The following is a 22,623-nucleotide window of genomic DNA, read 5'->3' on the forward strand; positions in this document are numbered from 1 at the left end:
TTACTTATCTCTATATTATTTATCTTATTTAAGTAGAAAAACTGTCGTGTCTCTATATTTCATGAGGTTTGAACCAATATTACATGCACATTAGCAGTTGATTTTGAAAATTACATATAATTCACTCGATTTTAAAATTATTCACTTGAGTTATTTTTAATTAACTAAAATATATGAGAGAATATGTATGTAATTTTCGTCACAAAAACGCTCATTAAATGACATTCAAATCAATTTTATGATAAAAACATTCTATTCAATCTAACTCAAGAAAAATTTTCAATGTAGATAAATAACTTTCAAACATAGCCATAAAAAACTAAACTTTTTTTGCAATTATTGTAAATATGATAGAAGTATTATAAGTTCACTGTTCATAATGTCTTGATTTTATGGCCATGGAAAAAAGAAGCAACCACAGGTTGGCAGCGGCGAAGGGGATCGATGTGTGTTCTGCTGTTTCTGACAATATGCTCTGTTTGGATCCCTCTCCCCAATGTAATGCACTAAAGTACTGTTTATTAATGCCAACCAATTCCTTCCCTCTGTCCTTCAAATCTTGTTTTTAAGATGTAATTACTGCAGCTTTGCGGATCTCAAGACATAATTTTTATTATAGTTATAGTGAAATAAACGTGAAAACAAGAATAGGGACGCGAACGTACCAAAATCTAGGCCAAAGCTCGTTCGAGAATCACATTCAAATTGTGAAAATCTGGCATTTATTGCATGCCACGGATTTCGTTAAACCCACCGTATATGTGTGTACTCTGCAAACTCCAACGAACCGCTGTCTTTCTCTCTCTTAGGGTTTCGTCCCTGTGAGGTGGCTGCGTGATGGAGTCTTGAATGTTCCGACGTTCATTTTTGTTAGTGTTCTGTTGCGCTTTACCTCTGTTGTTGCGTAAGTGTATTGTTTTTTTTAGTTCTTTCTTTATTTTGCGTTCGTCGATTTTCTTTTTCCCTTGTTTGGTTTCCTCTGTTTCTGGGAGCACCGAGGGTGGAGGTTCGAGATGTTAATGAGGCCGGGGACTCGTTTTTTTTAGAGTTTCTATCTTCTTTTTTCAGAGAATGTATTCAGGGTGGAAAAAGCACTGAGCTTTATAAATTTTCTTTGTGGTGGTGACTCCTAGTGACATCTTGACTTGTCCTTGTGCGTAAAGCTCGCCTTTTAACTTGATCAGAAGCGTTTGAGAAATATCCCTACACCACTGCACTAAAGATTGTGGATCTGATGACAATTTTAAATATTCGTTGTATGGTTGAAATCATTGATAATAACATATGCCTTTTGAGGGCCCTATAATCTCGTTTGAATTTTACCAAAAGGGGTTTAGATTCTCTAGAGATTAAGAGCATGTTGTTTTTCCTTGTGGAATTATTATTTTGTTGTCTTACCATATAATCAGTTATATGGCTTTTGGCATATGTTGAAACGAAAAATAGAGTTATGGTGATGCTAAATCTGCCAATCTTGCAGGAGAAGGGCCATAGAGAGCAGCTGTACAACCATTTCATTTATGGATTTCTTCAAACTGAAGAAGTTTAGGAATGCCCACAAACCAGATGCAAAAAATGTTAATCATGATCAGCCAGTGAGACAGCCAGAGGAGCCCAGGAATGGGGATTGTGATGTATCGGGTAAATCAGTTCATGTTGATTCTACAAATGCTGAAATGGAAGATGACGATGATGATTTCATCACAAATGAGGTGAAGAAGAGGCTGAAAGAGTTGAAAAGAAACAGCTTTATGGTGTTGATACCTGAGGAAAGTTCTCCGGTAGATGAGGAAGAAGAGGAGGAAGAAGGGGGTACCAGTGCTTGTGAATGGAGGGACGTAGAAGCAGAAGGGCGACAGTTTTGGTCTGGTTTCGATGCTGTGTATGACATATATTGTGAGCGCATGCTATTTTTCGACCGCTCAATTGCCCAGCAACTGCAAGAAGTTGGTAATTTTTCTTCGGCATTATAAATTATAAGGATCTTTATTTGTTTTTCTTTTTAATTTGTTTGTGCTTAGAATCTTTACCTCTGCTTTTTTAGTATATCCTCAATCTGACGGCATTCACGCAAAAAAAGGGTACTTTCTTTATATTACAGGATCACTAAGCAAGCTAATATCATCACTGTATTAAATGCAAAGGGTGAACAGAATATATGCTGAATGTTAGCTAGCGGTTTGGATTTTAAAATGCGGTTCATTAATAAGGAGACCAAAACCAGAGATTGTAATTCCAAATTGTAGCATAGATGGCATCGAAGTATAAATATTTACAAACAAGTGCTTTTGCCTTGAAAATATCTGAGATTTTTGGTCACTGCCCGATTCAGTTTTGTTGCTTATTTCCAACTTTTCAGCTGTGCTTGGATTCTATTCATACTTCTGTATTGATGTAGTTGATGCCATCATGATATGCAAGCTCATAAAGAAGAACTTATGTCCTTATATGGTTGTTATCTAAAATCATCTATCAGTGAAGATTATAATAATTTGTTTCAAAATTTCTAATAATTTTCATTCTTAATTTGTCTGTGACTGTTTGAGGATGCTTAGTTCCAACGGCTCATTTAGATTTTAGACTCGGTGTACTATGTTGTTGTAAGTATTAATTGGATTATTTCATGAAATGGAAGTCAAATTGTGTGAAATAGGTTTTCAGGACTTGGTGAGGCAGCTTTATTTTTGTGTTTCTAAATCTATACGCACAGTAAAGCTTAAAATGCCTCAGGATCTCAAATGCTGTCAACTCCAACCCCAAGGTCTTCATCTAGAAAGCTTTCTTCTCCCCTTGGGTGCCTTTCTTTGAGAAAATTTGAGGCATCGAAAGAGGAAAATGAGCATTTGCAGCAGCCTGTTAATGACCCTTTACAAGAGCTTGAAACTGCGTATGTGGCTCAAATGTGCTTGGCTTGGGAGGTGCTACATTGCCAATACACTCAATTGAGTCAGAAAATATCTAGCCAACCTGGAATCTCCACCTCTTACAACCATAGTGCTCAGCAGTTCCAGCAGTTTCAGGTTCTGTTGCAAAGGTTCATTGAAAATGAACCTTTTGAGGTGGGTTTGAGACCAGAGATCTACTTTCAATCAAGAAAATCTTTGCCCAAACTTCTCCAGGTCCCAAAGATCGAAGGTATGGATGGTGTAAATGACATAAAATGTTGTGGGCACATATATATTTTTTCCTGTTTGTTTTCCTTGCTTTAAGAACATGTATTCTGACCTTAAGATATTACTAGAACAGATTTCCTTGACCTATTCATCAGGAATTTCTATTGGTGGCTATTTCTGCACTAATATTTATGCAGTGTTCATTGTGACTTCGAATTTCCAAGTTCTTATCCCAGATAGATGAAGGCAATTCCAGGACTTGATGATATTAACAGCATTATCAGATCTTCTAACATTTAATAAATGTTGATCCATTTTCTACTCTTCCCTTTCTAATTTTGAGAAATATTAGAAATTGACTACAATTATTTGAAAATGCTCACTTTTATCATCCTTGTTTTATTGATGTCTTAATTCAATGTTATTCAACTCCTCGAAATTTTGTGATGCAATTCTTCATCGTCCAATTATTTTTTGCGCTGATGAATTCCTCCTTTCGAATTATTATTATTTAGCCCTGAGTTTGTTTTGTTTTTCTTTCTTTCCTTTTTTTGCTTCTTCTTTTTCTGAGTCAATCTCTGTTGACTTTAGGTTTTGACGGGCAAAACACTGGAGAAGAGGCATCGGATATTATAGTACTTGCCTCAGATTTCATCAGGATAATCGAAAGCTCAATCTTAAGCTTTCACCAATTTGTTAAGATGGACAAGAAAAAATCCAGCAGCTCGCGTAATTTATTTGGAACTCAAAACCAAATGGCTACCCCTGTTGAACAGATTCAATCTTCTCTTGAGAAGGTGAAGCCTTTCTCTTGACTCGACTTCTCTTTTACTTCATGATGCTGGTCATTTCAGATTGGTTTCCTAAGGTTATTTTTCTCCATTAGAGGAGGAGAGAACATAAAATTTGGTTGGTTGTAAGGTGTCATGATACTGAGGTTTCTTGGTATTGTAAAATGTTATTACATGATAAAATTCAATCCATAAAATTGCAGAAAGCAATAAAACTGAAAGAGCTGCAGAAGCGGAGTAAGGGCCACAAAAAGAAATCAAGAGAGGGCATGGACATGGACATGGTGCTTGGGATCGTGGATGTGAAAGTATTGTCAAGGGTCCTCCGATCATCGAAGATTAGCAAAGAGCAACTCTTTTGGTGCGAAGAGAAGATGAAGAAGTTAGTTATAGCTGATGGAAAGCTGCAGAGAGATCCCTCCCCCCTCATTTTTCCTTGTTAGTTTTGACGAAAATGGTAAGAATTGTTGGACTAGAAGGAAAAGTTGCTCTGTGGACAAGAAAATCATTTATCATTTTACATACGTCCGTTACTTTAGAAGCTGGCAAGTGGCATGAAACCCACAAGTTTATTGCTCAAATTTTTGCAGGCAAATATGAAAAAAAAAAATACAAAATGTCAGAGAACACACAAACACACTCGTGCACAAAAATAAATACCGCCGAGCTAGAATGTTGCATCAGCCAGAGGGGTTGACATAACTTATGACACTGTATACAGTCTGGATTATGGTGAGTGCAAAAAGAAATATTGCAGCAGCAACGGAAAGAATGGCCCATGGATTAGTGAAATAGGTATGGATGAGATTAGCTCTCCATTTGTGCCATGGCCTCTGGCAATATTGGATAACCTCCTTACGCACCTTGTCTAAGCTGCTCTTGGGATCAAGTGTTACGTCTTTTGACAGAGAGTTGAACAAGTTAGCCACTGCTTTGTCACTGCCCAGTGCATTCTGTAAGACACCGCAAGAATTCAACGAGATCACATCTCTAGCATTGTCGATTATGTTATCCATGAAGAAAATGTATGAAGTGATCTCATTCCCCGCACCCACATGGAACCTCTCGAACGCTATCAAGTTCAGGTATAGTGACTCGAGCGCGTCGTCTACCACAATCAGCGGAAGCTTGAGAACCCCTTTACGGAATGATATGTCCTTGAGGCTTCTTGTCTCACTTTCCTCTATCCGAATTCCAGCTTCGATGAGCTCTGTGGCTGACCGTATGATCTCGTCTCCACCGTGGTTAACTTCATGTTGGGGTTGATCAGTACTCTGTTTTGTGTTTCTTTTTCCGCGATGGTGGACGTCCTGGAGTAGGCTCTTTCTATACACGTCTAATATGTGCAAGCAGTTGTCGAACCCTTTGTTCTTCACAGAGGTTTGAGCAAAGAAATCAAGAATCGCTCTCGTCAAATCCTTGCCTTTCTGGAATACAGATGAAATTACGTAAAAAGAGGACAACCAACATCAACAGAAAGCGGGTAGTGCATTTAAATAATACGTAAAAACGGATTTCATTCGACCTTTGAGGGATGATCATTTTGAACGTCAACTAGCTTCTTAAGAACCAGGATGGGTATTTGATTCTCGATCATCAGCATGTCACGCTTCAGATAGGGAACAATGTAGAGCTTGCCATGGCTGCTAAAGATGGGATCATTCGCAGCATAATTGTGGTTTGTTGTCTGATCAACACCACCATCAGTAGTAGGCTCCGTTTGGGACGTGGGCTGGGGCTCGGAGGTGGTACGCAATATTTCCAAGATGAAGCAGCCATCCATGATCATGAGCTTTATGAAAGCATCATTATCTTGGTGCCACTCGAGGTCTGTTAACTGATCATAGGCGTCCTTGAGCTCCAGCACCACTGGAGTCAACTTGTCGATGAAGCTCTGGAGGGGTTTGTTGGATCGTTTGAGAAAGTGAAGGAGAGCGCGGTGCTTGTGCTCCTCCATCGGCCTCAAGTTTTCCTCCCCGTGATGGTATGGCCCGATGGATACGAGCTGTGGCTTGTAAGCTCGCTTGTTGAGATCGGTAACACAAGCTGGCACTCGGTAGATGGATCGCTTTCTCCATTGCTCGGATTGAGTAGAAGTATTCGACATGTTGTTCAGTTGTTTGTTTATTTGGATAACCCATGGCTCATCGTTTATTTGGACAACACATGGCTCATCGTCTCCCATTGGAACTGATTAATGGACAGCCAACTGATGATCTCTTGATAGATAAGTACATAATAGATGTGTGTTCATGTATATATATGTATACACATAGAATCATGTCTTACCTAAGATGGAAAGCAACCCATGTATTCTCTATAATCATGCAAGCAATGAGCTGGAGCTATTCCTTAATTGGTTCTAAGTTTTATTCCTTCCTTGAGACTTAGGCACATGTAAAAATAATACCTTTTTTAAAATATATATACATGATGCTATTCATATATTATAACTTAACAATAAACAATGCATGCAGTATATATATGCGATGTTTTTTAAGGGCTTTTTACACGTGATTTCACAACACTCGGTAGATCTATCTAGGGGTGCAATCGAGCTCGACTCGTATTTAACTATTCGAGCTCGATCGAGTAGTTAGTTTCGTGCTCGAGTTCGAGCTCGTCTATAGCTCGAACTACTCGAGCTCGAAAATTATATATATATATATAAATACAAAATATATGAATAAATAAATAAATAAAAATATTATATACATTATATTTATATTATATTTTATATATATGTGTGTTATCGAGTAGAGCTGTAATCGAGTCGAACTATAGCAAAATTTTAGTGTTCGAGTTCGAGCTCGAGTTCGAATTGAGATAATCGAAGTTCGGCTCGAAGTTCGAAATTTTTTTATTTTCGGCTTGAGTTCGATTCGATAGAGAATTCGAGTTCGAGTTCGAGTTCGATTCAAATATATTATATAATATTATCTATATATAATATAATATTATTTATAATATATATAATATTTTATATAATATATATTATATAAAATATTATATATGTATATTATATAAAGCTGGTTCGCGAGCCGGCTCGCGAACTTTCGAACAAAAGATTTTAGGCTTGAGTTCGGCTCGTATAATAGTTTGAGTTCGGCTAGAGTTTGAAAAATTCAAATCCGAATCGAATATTTTTTCGACCTGACTCGAAAATTTCGCGAGCCGGCTCGGCTCGTTTACAACCCATTATCAAGTAGCTCGCGAGCCACTCGAACACATATATTTGAAACTTGAGCTCGAGCTCGAGCTCGATTGTATGCTTGAGTCGAGCTTTGACCGAGCTATTCACGAGCTGCTCACGAGTAGCTCGACTCTTTTGCACCTCTGGATCTATCTATTTTTGTCTACTTTATTTAGACTTTTCTAAGTCTATATTTAATTTGTTGGTAAACAAATTAAAGAGAAGATTGTATCATGGGTTCAATACTCAAAATCTTACGATGATCCTATTATATATACTGATTATATATCTTTTTGGCAAGAACATAATTAATACTCAAAATTTGAGAGTCCTCCATTAATAAATATTTAATATGCATGTTATAGTCAGGCAAATAAAAAGCATTCAAAATACGACCAATATATATATAAAATTTGTTTGGTTCATTAATTCACAAAACGTAAGCGGGATAAAATGCAATATTTTTATGTTGGCGGGGAGCCAAAATGCTGATTCTACAGCTTCTGGAACATGAGAAAGCTGCACGCACGAGTCAAATAAAAGCAGCTCCTTGATTGGAATTTTGAACAAGTTGGATTTGATCATTTGGTAGATCAACTTGCATTCACGTACGTGACATAAAAAAAGATTAATGTTTTTTACGTCTTTGACGATCTTTAATTTGGTCGTGAATTATATTATTAGATATAACACAGTTGTGAACATAGGGCCCCAGCTCCACAGCCCCACTCTTTGGTCATTCTTTTAGTCTGGTTTGTTCAATTGTTCTATATATCAAAGTACATTATGTATTTGTATATTCTGGATATTCGATCTATATATTGTCACCTACCTTTTTTTTTTTTTAATAAAAAAAATAGTGTCGTGCACTTTTATTTTATCAAATTACAATTAATCATCAATATCATATTATACATGCATATTTCATCATCTCAAATTCATGAATCAACAAGAATAATTAATATATCGTATACTGAACATATATATTTCTCATGTATATAGATATGCTTTTTTTTTTTTTGAATGGCATGAAGAATTACAGAGACTTAGTTTAATCTATTTTTAGATATTAGAAACAAAGTCTGAAATAATTAATATAAAGAAAATTCCTATTTTAAAACATACATGACTAGGTTGACTTTTTGTGGTAAATTAATTATGGATAGTTTTCATAATTTAAAATCAATTAATATTTATGAGTGAACGTGTATATAATGAAAGGATCAGGTGCATAATAATTAGGTTCGTGTTCCTTCAACTTCCTATTGTCTGCTGTACGCAATATAATCTGATCATATACATATCTCCTCATGAAATGAGTCGATCGACATATCCCATCTGAAAAAAGTAACTGTAGTCTCATGAAATAATTAATCTTATATACATGTAGATCAAGTGTTCGACCGACGACGTGCAATATCAACCAAAAAATGGCGACTGCGGGTTGCTTCGGCATGAGAGGCCGGATCGTGCAGCCCGGAGAACGCCGGATCAAAACCATAAAGCTCTTAAAGTGCGACGGCGAAACGAGGATCTACGACCGACCCGTCAAGGCCGGAGAGCTGATGGAGGAGTTCCCGAAACACATGGTGTGCCGCTCCGACTGCTTGTACATAGGCCAAGAGATCCCGGCTCTGCCCCAGCACCACCGCCTCCAGCCGGGCCACAACTATTTCCTTCTTCCGGCTAACTTTTTCCAGTCCACCTTCACATTCGCCTCGTTCCTGCGCTGCTGCTCCAGCTTCGGCGCCGCCGCTTTTCTCATAGAAAAGACTCCGGCGGGGAGTCTGAGGATCAAACTTTCCGAAGAGTACGGACAGGCGCGGCAACATGAGGCCGCCGCTAACGCATTGATCATCACGACGCCGCAGTTGCGCAAAGACTACGAGCAGCTGGTGGCGCTCGTGCGACGAAACCAATGGAAACCGAAGCTCGACACCATCGCCGAGAAGAAGAGCAGTAAACGGAAGCCCAGGAAAATCAAGAAATCACCAGTAATTTTATAATTAATTAATTGTAACTAATTAAATTGGTTCTTAATTACCAAACTTCATTAGGGGCCGGGCCAGGTAATTGTAAACTAACGGTAACGGCACTGGAAATTAATACATGGTCCATATTTAATATATCTTCTTGCTTTTCTTGATTTTTTTTCCCCTTTCTTCAACATATAATATATATAGTATAGGGATTCAATAATTCATGTGAAGAATATGATATATAGTTGTATTTCGAAAGGTGATTTCTCCAAATTCTGTAATTTCTGTGGAGAATATATATATATATGATAATTGTATTGATCAATCAAGTATATACATATTTGCATGCATCTCTTCAATCGACACTTTTTTGCTCGTATTTAATTTCGAACTCTGCAAAAGTTTATATTATATTAATTACTTTACCACGCGATCAATCCATAATTCATTAGATCATTAATGAACAAAATATTTTCTGAAAAAGAAAAATTGGTAGAGAAATATAATTATATATTGCATGGGGAATAATATTATCCGATCCGTAATGTTGGCTGGAAAATGAATCTGAATGGATGGATCGGAGAAGAAAGCCAAATTAAAGGTCATGAGATATATAATTGGATGGGGTAGCTCGAATTTCGAATATTGGACAAAACAGTGGTCAATTGTAGTCAGCTCGTTCCAGTCCACATGACAACAAAAACGTATGCACTTTATATTTTTTTAATTAATCAGATGCATATATATAATATATATGGATGCTTACGTTACGTACGTTAAATAAATAAAATCAAAAGTTTTGTTTAAGGGTCCTGAACAACATTGGCACCTGTGTTTAAAGTCATTTCGTTTGTTTGATTGATGACGTATGTACGTTATTATGTGCAAATTATTAATCAATCCGACCAATTTATTTGTGAATTAATGAGCCACCATTTGAGCACTGTGTTTGCCAAATAATAAAATTGACTGGTGAGTCGTGACTCGAGAGATCGTGTTGTAGAAGTTTTTTTTGGTGCTATCGTGTTCTACCATACTTGTATTTGTTTAGAATTGTGACATGTATGCTATCACATTGAGATTAATATCGGTCTTTTTTTTTAAAAAAAAAAAAAAATCTATATTGAGAATTGAGATCGAGAAATCTAATATAATTGGATTTCACAAAAACTATTATAAGATGATTTATATGTTAATTTTATGAAACGAATCTCTAACTCGATCAAACTCATAAAAAATTATTATTTTTTGAGGCGCAAAATATTATTTTTAATTACATCTAAATTAGAAATTTCTCTTAAAAATTATATATATTCCACAATTTTCTATATAAAAAATTTGAAGAATTTTTTTATTTTTAAAATTTTAAAATGACAGCTACTTATTTGATGAATAAATCTATACTATCTATACTATTATATAAAGATTGAGAGCATTAGAAAAACTGTTTTTTTGTGTGGCATGAACACACCAAAATTTCTTTCTTATTTGCCCTTTTCTAATGTAAATTATATATACTAGCAACCGTGGCACATGCGTTGCGTGTGTAACAAAAAATATGGCAAACACGTTCAAGTGTAACTTAATACATGTTCTCAAAATAAATTTAATGCAATCAAATAATATAACTAAAATATTTAAAACATATATATATATACACACATGTAACTTTTATAAAGAGGTTGAACTAAAAAAAATTGAAAATGCAATCCTAATATATACGTGTTCCACGAAATAAGTAATTATATATATATATATATATATATATATTATGTTGAACATGCAACGCGTGTACTATGCCACTAATATTAATTAAACGATAATATTAGCTAATTCAAGTTTTTGATCATATATATTACTTTATGGAATTCAGTTTTCGTTTTTATCCGTCAACCAATATTGATGCATGTTCGATTGCTGATGATCATCTAGTTATATAAATATAACTTATTTTTGTGATTCAAAAATAAATTATTATAAATAAACGGAAATCTTTTTTTTATTCTGGAAAAATTTATTTTCACAATGATTTAATTTAATTTATTTAATTTAAAATGACATCGTAAGGAATTTAAATCCATTATTTTATTTTAACTTCGAAGATACATACATTTTATTATTCATTAAAATTTATAGTATACCAACAATATTACAAGTTTGATTTATTAGTGAATTTTATTTTTAAAAAATTAAGCTAATCACAACACAAGAAAATATTTTTGGATGTAAAGATATTCTTCGAAGGTTCTTTTATTTTATTTTATTTTATTTATTTAATGACCTTTCTTCTACATTTTAACAGAATTGAGTATTGGGCTTCAAACCTACTAAAAATAGAAAATGAATTGGGCTTCAAACCTATATATCCTTTCCTTAGTGGACCTCTAAAAATTTGCTCGTTTAAATTCTGCAGCTCTGGTTACTCTCGAGTCTCGTCCGTCGAGTGTCTCCGCCGAAGCCAAATTTCTCCTCCGATCAGGTTATCTCATCTGCTCTTCTTAGTGATTATTTGTTTGTCTTGTACTTTTCCAGATTGAGCCAGTAATGTAAAGAAAGCCTATACTATTCATTTTTTTTTCCTTTTAATAGCATTTCTTAGATAATTATTTGTTGCCTACGCTTTAAATTTGTTTTGTGCTTGCCGTTTTGATTTTTCTCCCTCCATTTAATCTTCTGTTGCTTTAGTCCATGAAATCGAAAAATTATTAGTGATCAAGAACATGGCCCTATCCGATGCTCGTGTGTTTGGGTCAAAGGCTTCCCTTTTTCTCGTGCTATCAAGAATCCAGCTATTTATGTTTTGTTTTGATGCGTGAGTCTTACCTGCCCTGTATCTTTCGCTTTTGTTGGATTTTTTGTTCTTATTTTTTGGGCGGCTTACCCGCGTTTAGGAATCCTTTAACCCCCACCTCATTGCTCATACTCCATTTTGCAATCTCGTTGGGTTAAAAGTAAGACACTCTACGGCACGCACACTCAATCACGTTCATACGACTCGAGCCCATTTTGGAATTTCTTGATCATTTCTATTACTCCAATCTTTCAGTGCAGGTTCCACGGATCCAAGTGTCTCGAAATCGATCGAACACGTTTAAGGTGAGCTTCATTCTAGGTATGTATTTGCGTTTTATTTTTAGATTTGATAATTTTTGTGTGAATTCATCCTGTCTGCACTTAAAGATTCGAAATGATTTCTGAAGTTGATTGAAATAACGAGCTATTATTTGATCACACTCTGAATTTGATATTGTGGTATTATTAGGTCGCGGTTACATATATTAATCCTATGTTTTGTGGTATTTGGGCTCAAATTTCCTTGACCTTTGTTTCATTTTGATAAATTTATAGTTTTATAATTTGATTTCAGTGTTCTTGTTTTGGTTTTAGTTTGGTTGTTAATGTCAACTGAGAAATGAGGATAGAAAAATGTTCCTTTCCGTTGTGTTACGTAGTTTATTAATTTTTCAGATGAATTAGGTGTTAGGTGCATAGAAACAACCTGTGGTTATTGTAATTGCGTGATTAGATAACAAAGTGTGTTGGTTAAGTTCAACAATATTTCACTCCAGCATCTTGGTAGCGATTTGATTATGTCTTGTGGTGTTTTGCTGGATTTAGAATATATTTACCTTATTTGAAGTTGAAATATAGTCTTTTCATTCTTGTAAATCCCTCCCGATGTTATGTTTCTGAAATCATGGAAGTTTGTGAATTCAGGATTTGTACACCTCTATTAGCAATTTAAATGGCTGGCTCTAGGGTTGCTCATGTCACTCTAAAAGGACCAAGCGTGGTGAAGGAGATACTGATAGCAACTGCACTTGGCCTCACTGCAGGCAGTTTTTGGAAGATGCACCACTGGAACGAGCAAAGAAAGACAAGGGCGTTCTATGATTTACTGGATAAAGGCGAGGTCACTGTCGTTGCTGCGGAAGAGTAAAACTTCTGTATCTTTTCTTGGTTATTGTTACTCATACTGGTGTGATGCTGGTCAGAATTTGTGTTGCTTTGGCTCTTTGTGATCATAATTGGGTTGTTTAGTTTGGATTTCTTGTCAATAATTGCAGTCCCTATATTCAATCTCCTGCAAATACTGAAGTTTCTTGGTCTCTGTTGTCTTGCTTTTGGTTGCTAACCTGATATGTCCTGGAAATATTCAAGATATCAATGCTTTCAATGTTACAATTGAATATGTGCTGCCTGTATGTATGTAGTTTGATTTTAGTCCTGGATGTTTGATTATTGCCATTCATTTGTATGGCAACACATCTGCTATGCTAATTTCTTTTATCCAGATTAACTTGCAATAAACTTCAATGAGGAGGATATATGTTGTATGAAATCCTCTTAGATTTCAACAAGATTCGGAATGAATCTATAATAAGTACACAAAAACTCCTATCTGTGGGGTATAAAGGTCAGTGGCATGTAAAATAGAGGAAAGCAAACATTACTCTAAAATGAACATGATATATTAGCCTTACAAAGTCAAGTATCCAGAACACAAATTGCGCTTATCAAACAATATAAAATCATAATTATCTTCCAAGTGATAATTAATTTCTTGTTAATGTATATAGATGAATGATTTATGATTTTAGAACACATACAAAAATGACTAAACACACACCTACATATCATTCACTTGCATACGTGAAAAGAAACAGATATCATGTATTGATAAAATTAATTGGAATAAACAAAATATTTATTTAAAAAAGAAAAATTGGTAGGAGAAATATATATGCATTGCATTCGATTAATATTTTCCATGACTTTGGCTACTAAATGAATCTGAATCGATCGAGAAGCTAGCCAAATTAAAGGTCAGATAATTAATTGGGTGTGGTCGGTAGCTCGAATATGGGACAAAACAATAATCAATTGTAGTCAGCTCGTCCACATGACAGCAAAAACGTATGTTATTATAATATGATGCGCAAATTATTAATTTCAACCAATTTATGTTTGTGAAATTGGCCATAGAATTTGAGCTCCATATTTGCAACTATTCCATAGAAAGTATAATGCCAAATTAACAACAGAAAACGTAAAAAAAAACACCAGATAAAGATGAGAATACACAAAACTGTAACCAGTAGCTCTTTTATACATCTAAGCGGACATACTCCAGTTATGGAATCAGTCCAAATGTACAAACATTTTTTATTTGATCAATTTAATGACCATTCAAGCTGACCTTGTACAATCAAGTTCAAACCAATAACACCACCTCAAGAACATCAAGTATGGAAATCCTCTAAGTCTATTTAAACAACAATTCTTGAACTCATGTTTCATGAGATACGGTCAAGTGATCAGCCGGTCCTCCTAAGCAAGAACTCGATCTTATACATATCAAAAATGTAAATCGGGTTGGACGATATCCATGATTGGTGCTCTACATATTGGACACTTTCCGCCACCCCGCTGCAGTTCTTGGGCACACTTCAAACATGTGCACATGTGCCCGCATCTAAACACCGCGGAAAAGATGTACAGCTAGTTAGTTAATTCTAGGACATCTGAATGATGTATGCAAGAAATACACGGTTTATTTAATAGAAATTTCACTTTTACTACGAAGTACCTGTATAGGAGAGAATCGACTTTCCTTTTGTAGCATATGTAACATCTCCCTCTACTACCTCGATTCCGTTGTCCATTCTTATCATCTGCATTTGGTCACATAAAATTGCAGTTTTCAATTTGCATTTGTGTCATAAAAGAGATTATACACGTGTTAAAGTAAATTAAAAACTATAATTTTCATGGTAGTTCATAATGGTAGGTAATCCCACAAATCAAGTACTAGATTTTTTTTCCAGTAGATACAGATATCATATACGAAGCATTGGTTAAAAAAGACCAATCACCTGGATGACTGGAGGTTATGGCTACCTCTTGCTTTATGGAACGTTGTAACATCATCTGCATGCTCATGCAACATTTAATCGATCTTCGCAGTTCAGATATCTCTTGATGTAGTTGATCCATGTGCCCTTTTAGATCATACAAGAGGTCCATTTCCTGTTTTTCCACCATAATTTTCTTCAATCACATAAGTAAAGTAAATCCCTGATATGTATCCTACAAGAATATAAAGAGTCTGACTTACGTTTGCAGAATGGATAGCACTGGATGAATTATGATCCTGTGAATAAGGAGTGGATGAAAGAGATTGGTATGTAGAGGAAGATGGAACTGGATATGAATAATCACTCACGTCGTGACCTCCATGTTGGGGCCATGAAGGTGGTGGGGTGGATGTGGTATCCAAGTAATCATTATATTGTTGTCCGACTGAGCTTTCGGTTTCTTCATCCTCATCATAATAACCACCGAATTCATCCCTTTCTTCATCTTGGACGTCCTCTACTTCGTCCTCTGCTTCTACTTCCTCGGATATTACAACTTCCGAGTCCTTGTCTCGAGCTTTCTCCAAGGGCAATTGTTCTTCTTCTTGGGTCTGATTTCTTGTCAACGTTGGCTGCCCTTGAGAACGAGATAGCATAACTTGATCTATCTGCTCCCTCAGACCACTAGAAAGAAAACTAGAGACTGTTCCTCTGCACATTTTGTTTTGGGGAAAAGAATATATAAAATCAGACAGCACGCCTATTGGAAATTTAATCATATACACAAGCTAGCATGGGATAGTTGAACTCTAACTTTGGAGCTTTTATACATTTGAATATACAGTTGGAAATCCTCTCTGTTTTGATTGTCCGATTCATCTTTCATACTCGAAAATTTAATTGTCCTCCTCTAGGCGTTGGACACTGATAAAGATCTGATGGGGCATACATATAAGAAAATAAATGTACTTGTGTGATTATACTATAGCGGACATTCAGAAAAATGGCACACCTTTGAAGTAGTGAACGAATATCTTCATTTTTTGAGAATGGATCGAGCATCTCTTGATATCTTGCTTTCCTGAGATCCTCCCAATCACCACGAGGACGTGATACCTCAAAAATCCAGTCTGTGTTTTTCACTTCTTCCCATCCAACCTCTGGATGAGAAACTTCGCTTCCTGCTAAATGTGGGCTACCGCAGTCTTCTCCTTGCGAGTAAGCAGAATCTCCTAACAACTCATTATAATTGTCTTCTGCAACCTGCAGTTGTGTGGCCTCTTCAGGTTTCATGGCAAGATCAAAGCCATGGTTACTTTCCTCACAGCCCGAGCCTGAACTTCCTTTATCTGGGAGAGGTGGATGTTCAGCACCAAACAACTGTGGTGAGTTCTCCTGTACATTTTCTCTAGCTTCATGGGAACCATGGTCAAAAGAATATTCTTTCGAAGTTGTAGAGCTTTCTTTGTCCATGATGCTATCTTTCCCTACAATCCGCACACTCTTTGAGCAAATAACTTCCTCTTTCGTATTTTCTATTTCTTCTTGGTTGGATGTGGGTGCATTTTCCGTCACTGAAGTAGCATCCGCTACTTCTCTGCATGAGTGGACACTTGAATTGAATCTCTCCCTGAAGTAGATCGAGTAATTCAACATAATTTGCCGTTGCTTTTTGTGTCAATAATGTGTATATATACGATTAACTAATTCATTAATCCATTAAAATACTAGAAATTTAAATCAGGTTCACATATACCAACAATTTATGCTTGAAAAAATGGAGACAAATGGTTTCCTGGAGCAGACCTTATCTGGAAAATGGCGGGTTGTGTTAATCTTTTTGGATCAGCTGGTGCTCCATTTGCTTGACGGCCTTCTTTGGCTTCCAGGCCACGACGTAGAAATCTAACCCTAAGCAAAGCCTGTTATAATTTCGAACACAACCCTTAGTTAAGACAAAGAATGAACCTTGGAGAACTGAATCATACATTATTCCAAACTTTCATTAGTACCTGTATGCGGCCTCTATGAGAGTACTTGGAAACTGCTTTACAGGCCTCAAGTCCCCGGAGCTCGTTGTTCCTATCGCGCTCCATCTGCAAGAACAAATCCTGAAATGCCTGACGGCCCCGGATCATACGCGGTGAATTGATGACAGGAGAAAAACACCTCTGCTCCGATTGATCCAACGAGGTTCTAACATGAGGCAATGAGTCGCAGGTAATTCGATCATCAGTCAATTTCTTGATGATGTCTGCTACCCTCAGCCTCTCGTTCTCCGTGGCATCAGAATCTCTGCCTCGAGAAGAAGGCGGACCGCTGACAGCGGTCCTATCGGACTCCCAATCGCCAATGGAATCATCCTCGTTCGAGACAGATGGCGCAGGCGCTGGAACGACAATGCTGTTGGGATTTCTCCTGCTGCTGCACTTAGCATCCACCTCGAAGCATCTCCATTTCTGAACCAGGGAAGAAACTCCCACCAAACATGGAATTTCTACCGACGAGGCCCGAGAAATAGTGGGTGATTTCCCATTACTATCCTCGCAAGAGAAAACCATTTCTCGAGCTCTTGCCCATTTATCTCCCCGGCGTCCGCCATGGTCGTTGTTCTTGTTATAGCCGCGTTCATGGTCGTTCCCGTTGCTGTTGTGGCTGGTTTTGGTGTCTGAACTCGCTTGCCTTGGAGGATGGTGAACCCACAAATCGGTGTAATCAGAAGTATCGGCGGCGCCAATGCATGAGGCCACGAAAGGGTGATTGGGGATGCATCTACCAAATGGAGAGGAGCTTGAGATCATATCCAATTGAGAAGACGCTGTTATCATCATATAATGATGATGATACCGCTGATTCCAATATTTTTCTTGCAGCACCTCGGATTGATGATGATGCAATAAATGCTTGACCAATGATCCAATAATCAAGGACAAAATCACTCCAATCAATTCCTTGATTGCTGCAAACGAGTGCTGCTTTTCTGAAGAAAATATTTGATTCATTCAACATAACATTCCCCAACGACCATGATCTCGATGAAAAATTGTGTCATAATTTGGAAAGAAACTAAATTTCCGTAATGGGTAATTAGAAAGATTGTTTTTTTTTTTTTGGGCAGAAGATTGAGGAAAAGAAATACCAATGGCCAAGAAAACGAATGCTATGAACGGAAAGAAAAACGAATGGTTGTTTGGAATGTATTGCATTGTAGTTTACATCATTAAGAGGAGAAGAGAGGAGAAGAAAGAGGAGAGTCCTTGTAATATAAATGTGTACACCGTTGAATTAATACGCGTATATTTTTAGATTATATATACACGTTAATCTATACTATTCGTACAGCTTACCATATTCAAATTTCTATCTGATCCCATTTGTTTTTTATTTTAATAACAATCTAAACTTCAAAAAAAAAAACAAAACTATAAACATCATGGGAACAAGTAACAACAATTAATGTTTATGTGATTTGTATTAAAAACATGCAACCACGTTGAATCGAACCTAATATTTTATAATTATTTATTGTTCGAAATTTAATCTGGAGTCCCTTTCTAATCAATTTCAAGAAAATTGAAGAAGTAGTTTATATATGTATAGAGATTTTAGTAGAGTAATATATATTCTTATAACTTTCTCAAATTGATGCAGTCGATTGATTATTGTTGATTAATGCCGTGGGAAAAAAAAAACTTGGAAAACAAATTTGTCTGTACGTCCATTTTCTACTGATAATAGATATTACTACAACTTATTCTAATTTTGTATTTCATCTCGATTCATGCATGGAAAACAATTTCTTTTAATTACATGCATATATAGATCTTCATAATTTTTCGAAATAATAATTAATACATATATTCCTCGTACACCGATTGCATATCCAGACAATGATCACATGAAGAATATAATGAGAGACGAGGTGATCTGGAGTAAATTACAAAGGATGAATTTAGATTGATACGTGCGACAAAATGTAAGACATTCAGACAATGTATTGTAACGGGTGTGTGTGTCTCAGTATGTTAAACGTTAATTGACATAATTGCAGTTGTGTCGAATTTCGCCATGTTCATCATCAGCTAAGTAGTCCTGAATGTTGCCAAGCTTGACCATGGAAGCCGCAAATTGATGGCTGAAGATGGATGATTCGGAAGCCAAAGTGGAGACGAGTGGCGCGGTCCTCGAATCCGAGTAGAGCAATTGATCAGTGGAGAGGAGCCCCATTTTCACCTGGAGATTCTTGTAGTACTGAACATCGAACGTGTGGGGCGTGACAGGGTCGAAGTCCACATATTCAGAAGCCCATCTGCATTTTCTTCTCAAGAAGTTGAGATACTTGGGGTTGATGGATGGGTCGGGCTTGTGGGTTCCTTTGTAGTTGAACAATCTGTACTGTATAGCGTCGCATGTGCTTCTGCCGATGGTGTGCGCCCCTGACAGCACCACCAAGTCTAGCACGTTCAGTCCCTTGGACTGGAAGAGCTCGATCAAGTCCGTGATTTTCTCGTGCCCCATAGGGACCGATCCCGCCTCTTTACCCGACGATATTCGACCGTCTTTCCTCCCATAAGGCACCGACCAGAACGGGCCGCCGGCCGCCACCGTGGCGTCTCGTGCAGCCGAAGTGAGGATGTCGGCGCAAGACACTGTCTTGGGGCATTTCTTCTCCACCTCGGCCTTGATGTCGTTGATCACCTCGAATCCCCTCAGGGTCTTGCTCGCGTTCGCCCTTCTTTCGCTCCCTTTGTGGTTTAGAAGAATTGATGCATCACATCCCTGAAACATCGACATATATACGTCTTATTTTTAAATTTTGCAAACACCACCTAAATCATTTCAAGAAATCATGAAACTAGATGTACCCGAACAACGCAGTCGTGGAAGTGGAGCCTGATGAGAGCAGGAGCCAAGGTGGGGTCTTTTTCGACCCAGTGTTTAACCTTGTCGTGGATGATCTTTTCCAAGCTAGGGCAGCTACTGTGATAATACGAGTAGCTGAGGGGATCATCGTACTCATATTCGCTCCCCGATGCGCCTGAAATCGTCATCATCAACGACAATAGTAACAACGTCGCATAGCTGATGCTGATCATCCCCATTACTTGTCTCCCCAGAATATGAATTTACTCGTATTAACTTCGATCGATCTCACTAACTTCACATCTTTAATGGGAATATTTATACTATGCAATTTAGATTATTGCAATTCGTGATATTTCTCAATTCTAAGTACACACAAAAACGTGACAAGCACCCCATCGAAATTTCGTACTCGGCGACGTGCGGCCAATTTATATGCATGATATATAATATTTCTACTCGAGAATCATTAAGCGTTTCAATTTTGTAAAACGTGGGCACGACTTACCCAAACTAATTTCATGTACCGATTACATAATTTCAATATAAATCTTTGACAAGTTTTGAATATCTAAGTTAATTATGATAATTTTTTCTTCTATCTAATGAAATTTTCTCTGAAACACTTGTTAATTACAATTAGTTCACTATCGCAAAAGTCAATGTTCAACAATTTATTTTACATGTATAAAATTCAAGACATAATAAAATAAGGCATAGTTAGAAATATTCCAACAAATTCTCCAAACAAAGTAATTTTTATCTTATGACCTCAAATTTCGTCAACAATATAATTTATGCCTGTGATCAATTCATGGGCACTTGCGATCAAGAAAGCTTCGTCTTCTTCTTCGCCTCTCCAGGCTCTCCAACTCTATTCACAACTGCATCGCCAATCTCTCCCTGTTGATAGCTTTTCCATCCTCTTTGCTCTTAATTCCTGCTCCCATATCTCCCATGGCATCAACATCGTTCGCCACCTGCACGCCCACCTTCTCAAACTCGGCTTTGGTGCCCACACTTACGTCGCCACCTCGCTCTTGCATGCATATGTCATACAACACTTTCATGATGCGCGTATGTTGTTCGACGAAATGCCCAGTCGAAATGTAGTGACATGGAATGTAATGATAACCGGATTTTCGAGACAAGGAGATGTTAGGAATGCCTACACCTTTTTCCATGATATGCCACTTAGAGATCTTGGTTCTTGGTGTGCTCTGATTGCTGGTTACATGCATAATGCCCGCTGGAAGGAGGGATTGGCACTTTTTCGCGAGATGGTTGATGATCAATGCCTAAAGCCCAATCAAATGATCCTCTGTTCAGTTTTATCAGGTTGTGGGCGTATCGGTTCTGCCGGATTACTGTTAGGAAAATCCGTACATGGTTTCGCAACTAAGACCGAGTGGAAGTTGAATGTGGAGTTGAGCACTTGTTTAATTGACTTGTATACTAAATATGGGCTTCTGAACAATGCTTTCTTGATGTTCAACATGATAAAGGATAGTAATGTGGTGACCTGGACAACCTTAATCTGTGGCGCTGCACAAAATGGTTATGGAAAAGAGGCGCTGCTCATCTTTGAGAAAATGATGAAATCTGGAGCAACGCCTAATGAGACGACATTCACAGGATTACTTACTGCCTGTGTGCAAGCAGGTATGGTGGAAGAGGGCAGGAGATATTTTAGGATGCTCAAAGAGTGTGGGTTGAGACCAAGGATTCAGCACTATGGCTGCATGATTGATTTGTTTGGTAAGGCAGGTTTGCTGGGAGATGCGTATGAGGTGATTAGCACGATGCCTTTGGAGCCTAATGTGGTTATTTGGAGTTCTTTCTTGTCATCTTGTAAGTTGCACAGACAGTTTAAGATGGCCGAGAAAGTGATTGATCAGGTGATGGGGATTGTGCGGCCAGAAAATGATGGAGGGGTTTATTCACTTATCTCTGATTTGTATGTGCTGAGTGGTAAGTGGAGTGAAGCAGAGAGTTTAAGAAAGTATATGTGCAATCAACATGTGAGGAAGGTTCGAGGATCCAGTTGCATCACTAGCGGAGTCTTGTGAAAGAAGTACCAGAAAGTATATGTGCAATCAACATGTGAGAGTTTATCTCTGATTTTTTAAACGGATTTTTCCGTGTGCGATTTTGGTGTAAAAAGAAAAAAACCACGAAAACCCAGATTTTAGTGGTCGCACGTATATATACATATAAGCTCGTGCTTGAAAGCCGTGAGTCTTGCGATACTCGCGCAACACACTCCGTTTATGAGCAAACAGGGCTTACGTTCACTTATATGTAATTGAGTAAGTTGGTCCAAGATTTTAGTACAGATTCCGTTTAATGACCACAATTTTTTTGGGTTTGGATCCCCTACTGTGGCTTAGCCACAGAGGGGATGCTGGGGGGTAAAACGGCAACGTTTACCCCCCACAGCCAAATTTTCTTCTTTTTTTTTTTCTTTTTAAATATTTAATTATTTATTTTTATTTATATTTTTGGGGTTTTTCTCTCTTTATTATTAATTTTTGTCTTTTTTATTATTCATTTTAATTTTAAAATAATCTTATTATTTTATCTTATTATTTTCTTGTAACATTTTTTTCTTATAATTTATATTTCAATACTATATAATAATACACCAACGATTTAATGTTAATACTTAATATGGAAACACACGTAAATAATTCAAATGTTTTGTTGTTTCATTTCAATTAACATTTTTATAATTTCAAAAAAAAAGAAGACAGTTGATTAAAAATATTTAGTAGATATACATTACTATTGAAATTAATGATTTCAAGATAATTATGGATGAATATT

At 36.9% G+C, this 22,623-nt stretch overlaps 7 protein-coding genes across 14 annotated transcripts; 4 read left to right on the forward strand and 3 right to left on the reverse strand.

Annotated features, from left to right (window-relative positions):
* The first annotated feature begins 358 nt into the window (after window positions 1-358).
* On the forward strand, window positions 359-4,485 carry LOC140888643 (uncharacterized). 2 transcript variants are annotated; one of them, XM_073296344.1, is made up of 6 exons: window positions 428-498; window positions 810-904; window positions 1,481-1,950; window positions 2,731-3,135; window positions 3,705-3,910; window positions 4,108-4,485. In XM_073296344.1, exons 1-6 carry the CDS (start codon window positions 445-447, stop codon window positions 4,345-4,347), a joined length of 1,470 nt encoding a protein of 489 aa, XP_073152445.1. In that variant the 5' UTR covers window positions 428-444; the 3' UTR covers window positions 4,348-4,485. The 2 variants fall into 2 exon arrangements, with proteins under 2 accessions (XP_073152449.1, XP_073152445.1); XM_073296348.1 differs by lacking the exon at window positions 810-904 and having other exon boundaries at window positions 359-498.
* Window positions 4,467-6,203, reverse strand: LOC140888654 (UPF0481 protein At3g47200-like). Its single transcript, XM_073296355.1, has 2 exons — window positions 5,430-6,203; window positions 4,467-5,331 (listed from the first exon to the last, which is right to left on the reverse strand). Exons 1-2 carry the CDS (start codon window positions 6,087-6,089, stop codon window positions 4,585-4,587), a joined length of 1,407 nt encoding a protein of 468 aa, XP_073152456.1. The 5' UTR covers window positions 6,090-6,203; the 3' UTR covers window positions 4,467-4,584.
* Window positions 6,204-8,355: 2,152 nt separating this feature from the next.
* On the forward strand, window positions 8,356-9,223 carry LOC140876068 (uncharacterized). The gene has a single exon (XM_073279922.1). It carries the CDS (start codon window positions 8,528-8,530, stop codon window positions 9,101-9,103), a length of 576 nt encoding a protein of 191 aa, XP_073136023.1. The 5' UTR covers window positions 8,356-8,527; the 3' UTR covers window positions 9,104-9,223.
* Window positions 9,224-11,464: 2,241 nt separating this feature from the next.
* On the forward strand, window positions 11,465-13,300 carry LOC140875022 (probable cytochrome c oxidase subunit 5C-1). 6 transcript variants are annotated; one of them, XM_073278532.1, is made up of 3 exons: window positions 11,465-11,555; window positions 12,123-12,188; window positions 12,794-13,300. In XM_073278532.1, exon 3 carries the CDS (start codon window positions 12,822-12,824, stop codon window positions 13,014-13,016), a length of 195 nt encoding a protein of 64 aa, XP_073134633.1. In that variant the 5' UTR covers window positions 11,465-11,555; window positions 12,123-12,188; window positions 12,794-12,821; the 3' UTR covers window positions 13,017-13,300. The 6 variants fall into 6 exon arrangements, with proteins under 6 accessions (XP_073134633.1, XP_073134635.1, XP_073134632.1 ...); XM_073278534.1 differs by having other exon boundaries at window positions 11,476-11,555; window positions 12,128-12,188; XM_073278531.1 differs by having other exon boundaries at window positions 11,484-11,555; window positions 12,123-12,172.
* Window positions 13,301-14,318: 1,018 nt separating this feature from the next.
* LOC140876009 (uncharacterized) lies at window positions 14,319-18,075 on the reverse strand. Of its 2 annotated transcripts, XM_073279848.1 has the most exons (8): window positions 16,947-18,075; window positions 16,741-16,856; window positions 15,947-16,564; window positions 15,303-15,645; window positions 15,195-15,230; window positions 14,953-15,106; window positions 14,667-14,751; window positions 14,319-14,552 (listed from the first exon to the last, which is right to left on the reverse strand). In XM_073279848.1, the coding sequence occupies exons 1-8, from the start codon at window positions 17,934-17,936 to the stop codon at window positions 14,435-14,437; spliced, it is 2,460 nt and encodes an 819-aa protein (XP_073135949.1). In that variant the 5' UTR covers window positions 17,937-18,075; the 3' UTR covers window positions 14,319-14,434. The 2 variants fall into 2 exon arrangements, with proteins under 2 accessions (XP_073135949.1, XP_073135948.1); XM_073279847.1 differs by having other exon boundaries at window positions 15,195-15,645.
* An 891-nt stretch (window positions 18,076-18,966) lies between these two features.
* Window positions 18,967-20,085, reverse strand: LOC140876431 (peroxidase 7). The gene is made up of 2 exons (XM_073280389.1): window positions 19,800-20,085; window positions 18,967-19,713 (listed from the first exon to the last, which is right to left on the reverse strand). Exons 1-2 carry the CDS (start codon window positions 20,034-20,036, stop codon window positions 18,967-18,969), a joined length of 984 nt encoding a protein of 327 aa, XP_073136490.1. The 5' UTR covers window positions 20,037-20,085.
* Window positions 20,086-20,548: 463 nt separating this feature from the next.
* Window positions 20,549-22,134, forward strand: LOC140875868 (pentatricopeptide repeat-containing protein At1g33350-like). The gene has a single exon (XM_073279691.1). The coding sequence runs from the start codon at window positions 20,595-20,597 to the stop codon at window positions 21,864-21,866; it is 1,272 nt and encodes a 423-aa protein (XP_073135792.1). The 5' UTR covers window positions 20,549-20,594; the 3' UTR covers window positions 21,867-22,134.
* The last annotated feature ends 489 nt before the right edge of the window (window positions 22,135-22,623 follow it).

The sequence above is a fragment of the Henckelia pumila genome, chromosome 1 (assembly GCF_033568475.1).
Source record: "Henckelia pumila isolate YLH828 chromosome 1, ASM3356847v2, whole genome shotgun sequence".
In the NCBI taxonomy this organism is placed as follows: Eukaryota; Viridiplantae; Streptophyta; class Magnoliopsida; order Lamiales; family Gesneriaceae; genus Henckelia; species Henckelia pumila.

Coding starts and splice junctions, on each gene's coding strand:
- LOC140888643 (XM_073296344.1), top strand. CDS start 445: ATGTGTGTTCTGCTGTTTCTGACAATATGCTCTGTTTGGATCCCTCTC. Junction 1,951..2,730: donor CCAGCAACTGCAAGAAGTTG/GTAATTTTTCTT, acceptor AAAATGCCTCAG/GATCTCAAATGCTGTCAACT. Junction 3,911..4,107: donor TTCAATCTTCTCTTGAGAAG/GTGAAGCCTTTC, acceptor ATAAAATTGCAG/AAAGCAATAAAACTGAAAGA.
- LOC140888654 (XM_073296355.1), bottom strand. CDS start 6,089: ATGGGAGACGATGAGCCATGTGTTGTCCAAATAAACGATGAGCCATGG. Junction 5,332..5,429: donor AAAATGATCATCCCTCAAAG/GTCGAATGAAAT, acceptor TCTGTATTCCAG/AAAGGCAAGGATTTGACGAG.
- LOC140876068 (XM_073279922.1), top strand. CDS start 8,528: ATGGCGACTGCGGGTTGCTTCGGCATGAGAGGCCGGATCGTGCAGCCC.
- LOC140875022 (XM_073278532.1), top strand. CDS start 12,822: ATGGCTGGCTCTAGGGTTGCTCATGTCACTCTAAAAGGACCAAGCGTG.
- LOC140876009 (XM_073279847.1), bottom strand. CDS start 17,936: ATGAATCAAATATTTTCTTCAGAAAAGCAGCACTCGTTTGCAGCAATC. Junction 15,646..15,946: donor ATTCGTTCACTACTTCAAAG/GTGTGCCATTTT, acceptor CAAAATGTGCAG/AGGAACAGTCTCTAGTTTTC. Junction 14,553..14,666: donor GTCGATTCTCTCCTATACAG/GTACTTCGTAGT, acceptor CGCGGTGTTTAG/ATGCGGGCACATGTGCACAT.
- LOC140876431 (XM_073280389.1), bottom strand. CDS start 20,036: ATGGGGATGATCAGCATCAGCTATGCGACGTTGTTACTATTGTCGTTG. Junction 19,714..19,799: donor TCCACGACTGCGTTGTTCGG/GTACATCTAGTT, acceptor TCGATGTTTCAG/GGATGTGATGCATCAATTCT.
- LOC140875868 (XM_073279691.1), top strand. CDS start 20,595: ATGCCTGTGATCAATTCATGGGCACTTGCGATCAAGAAAGCTTCGTCT.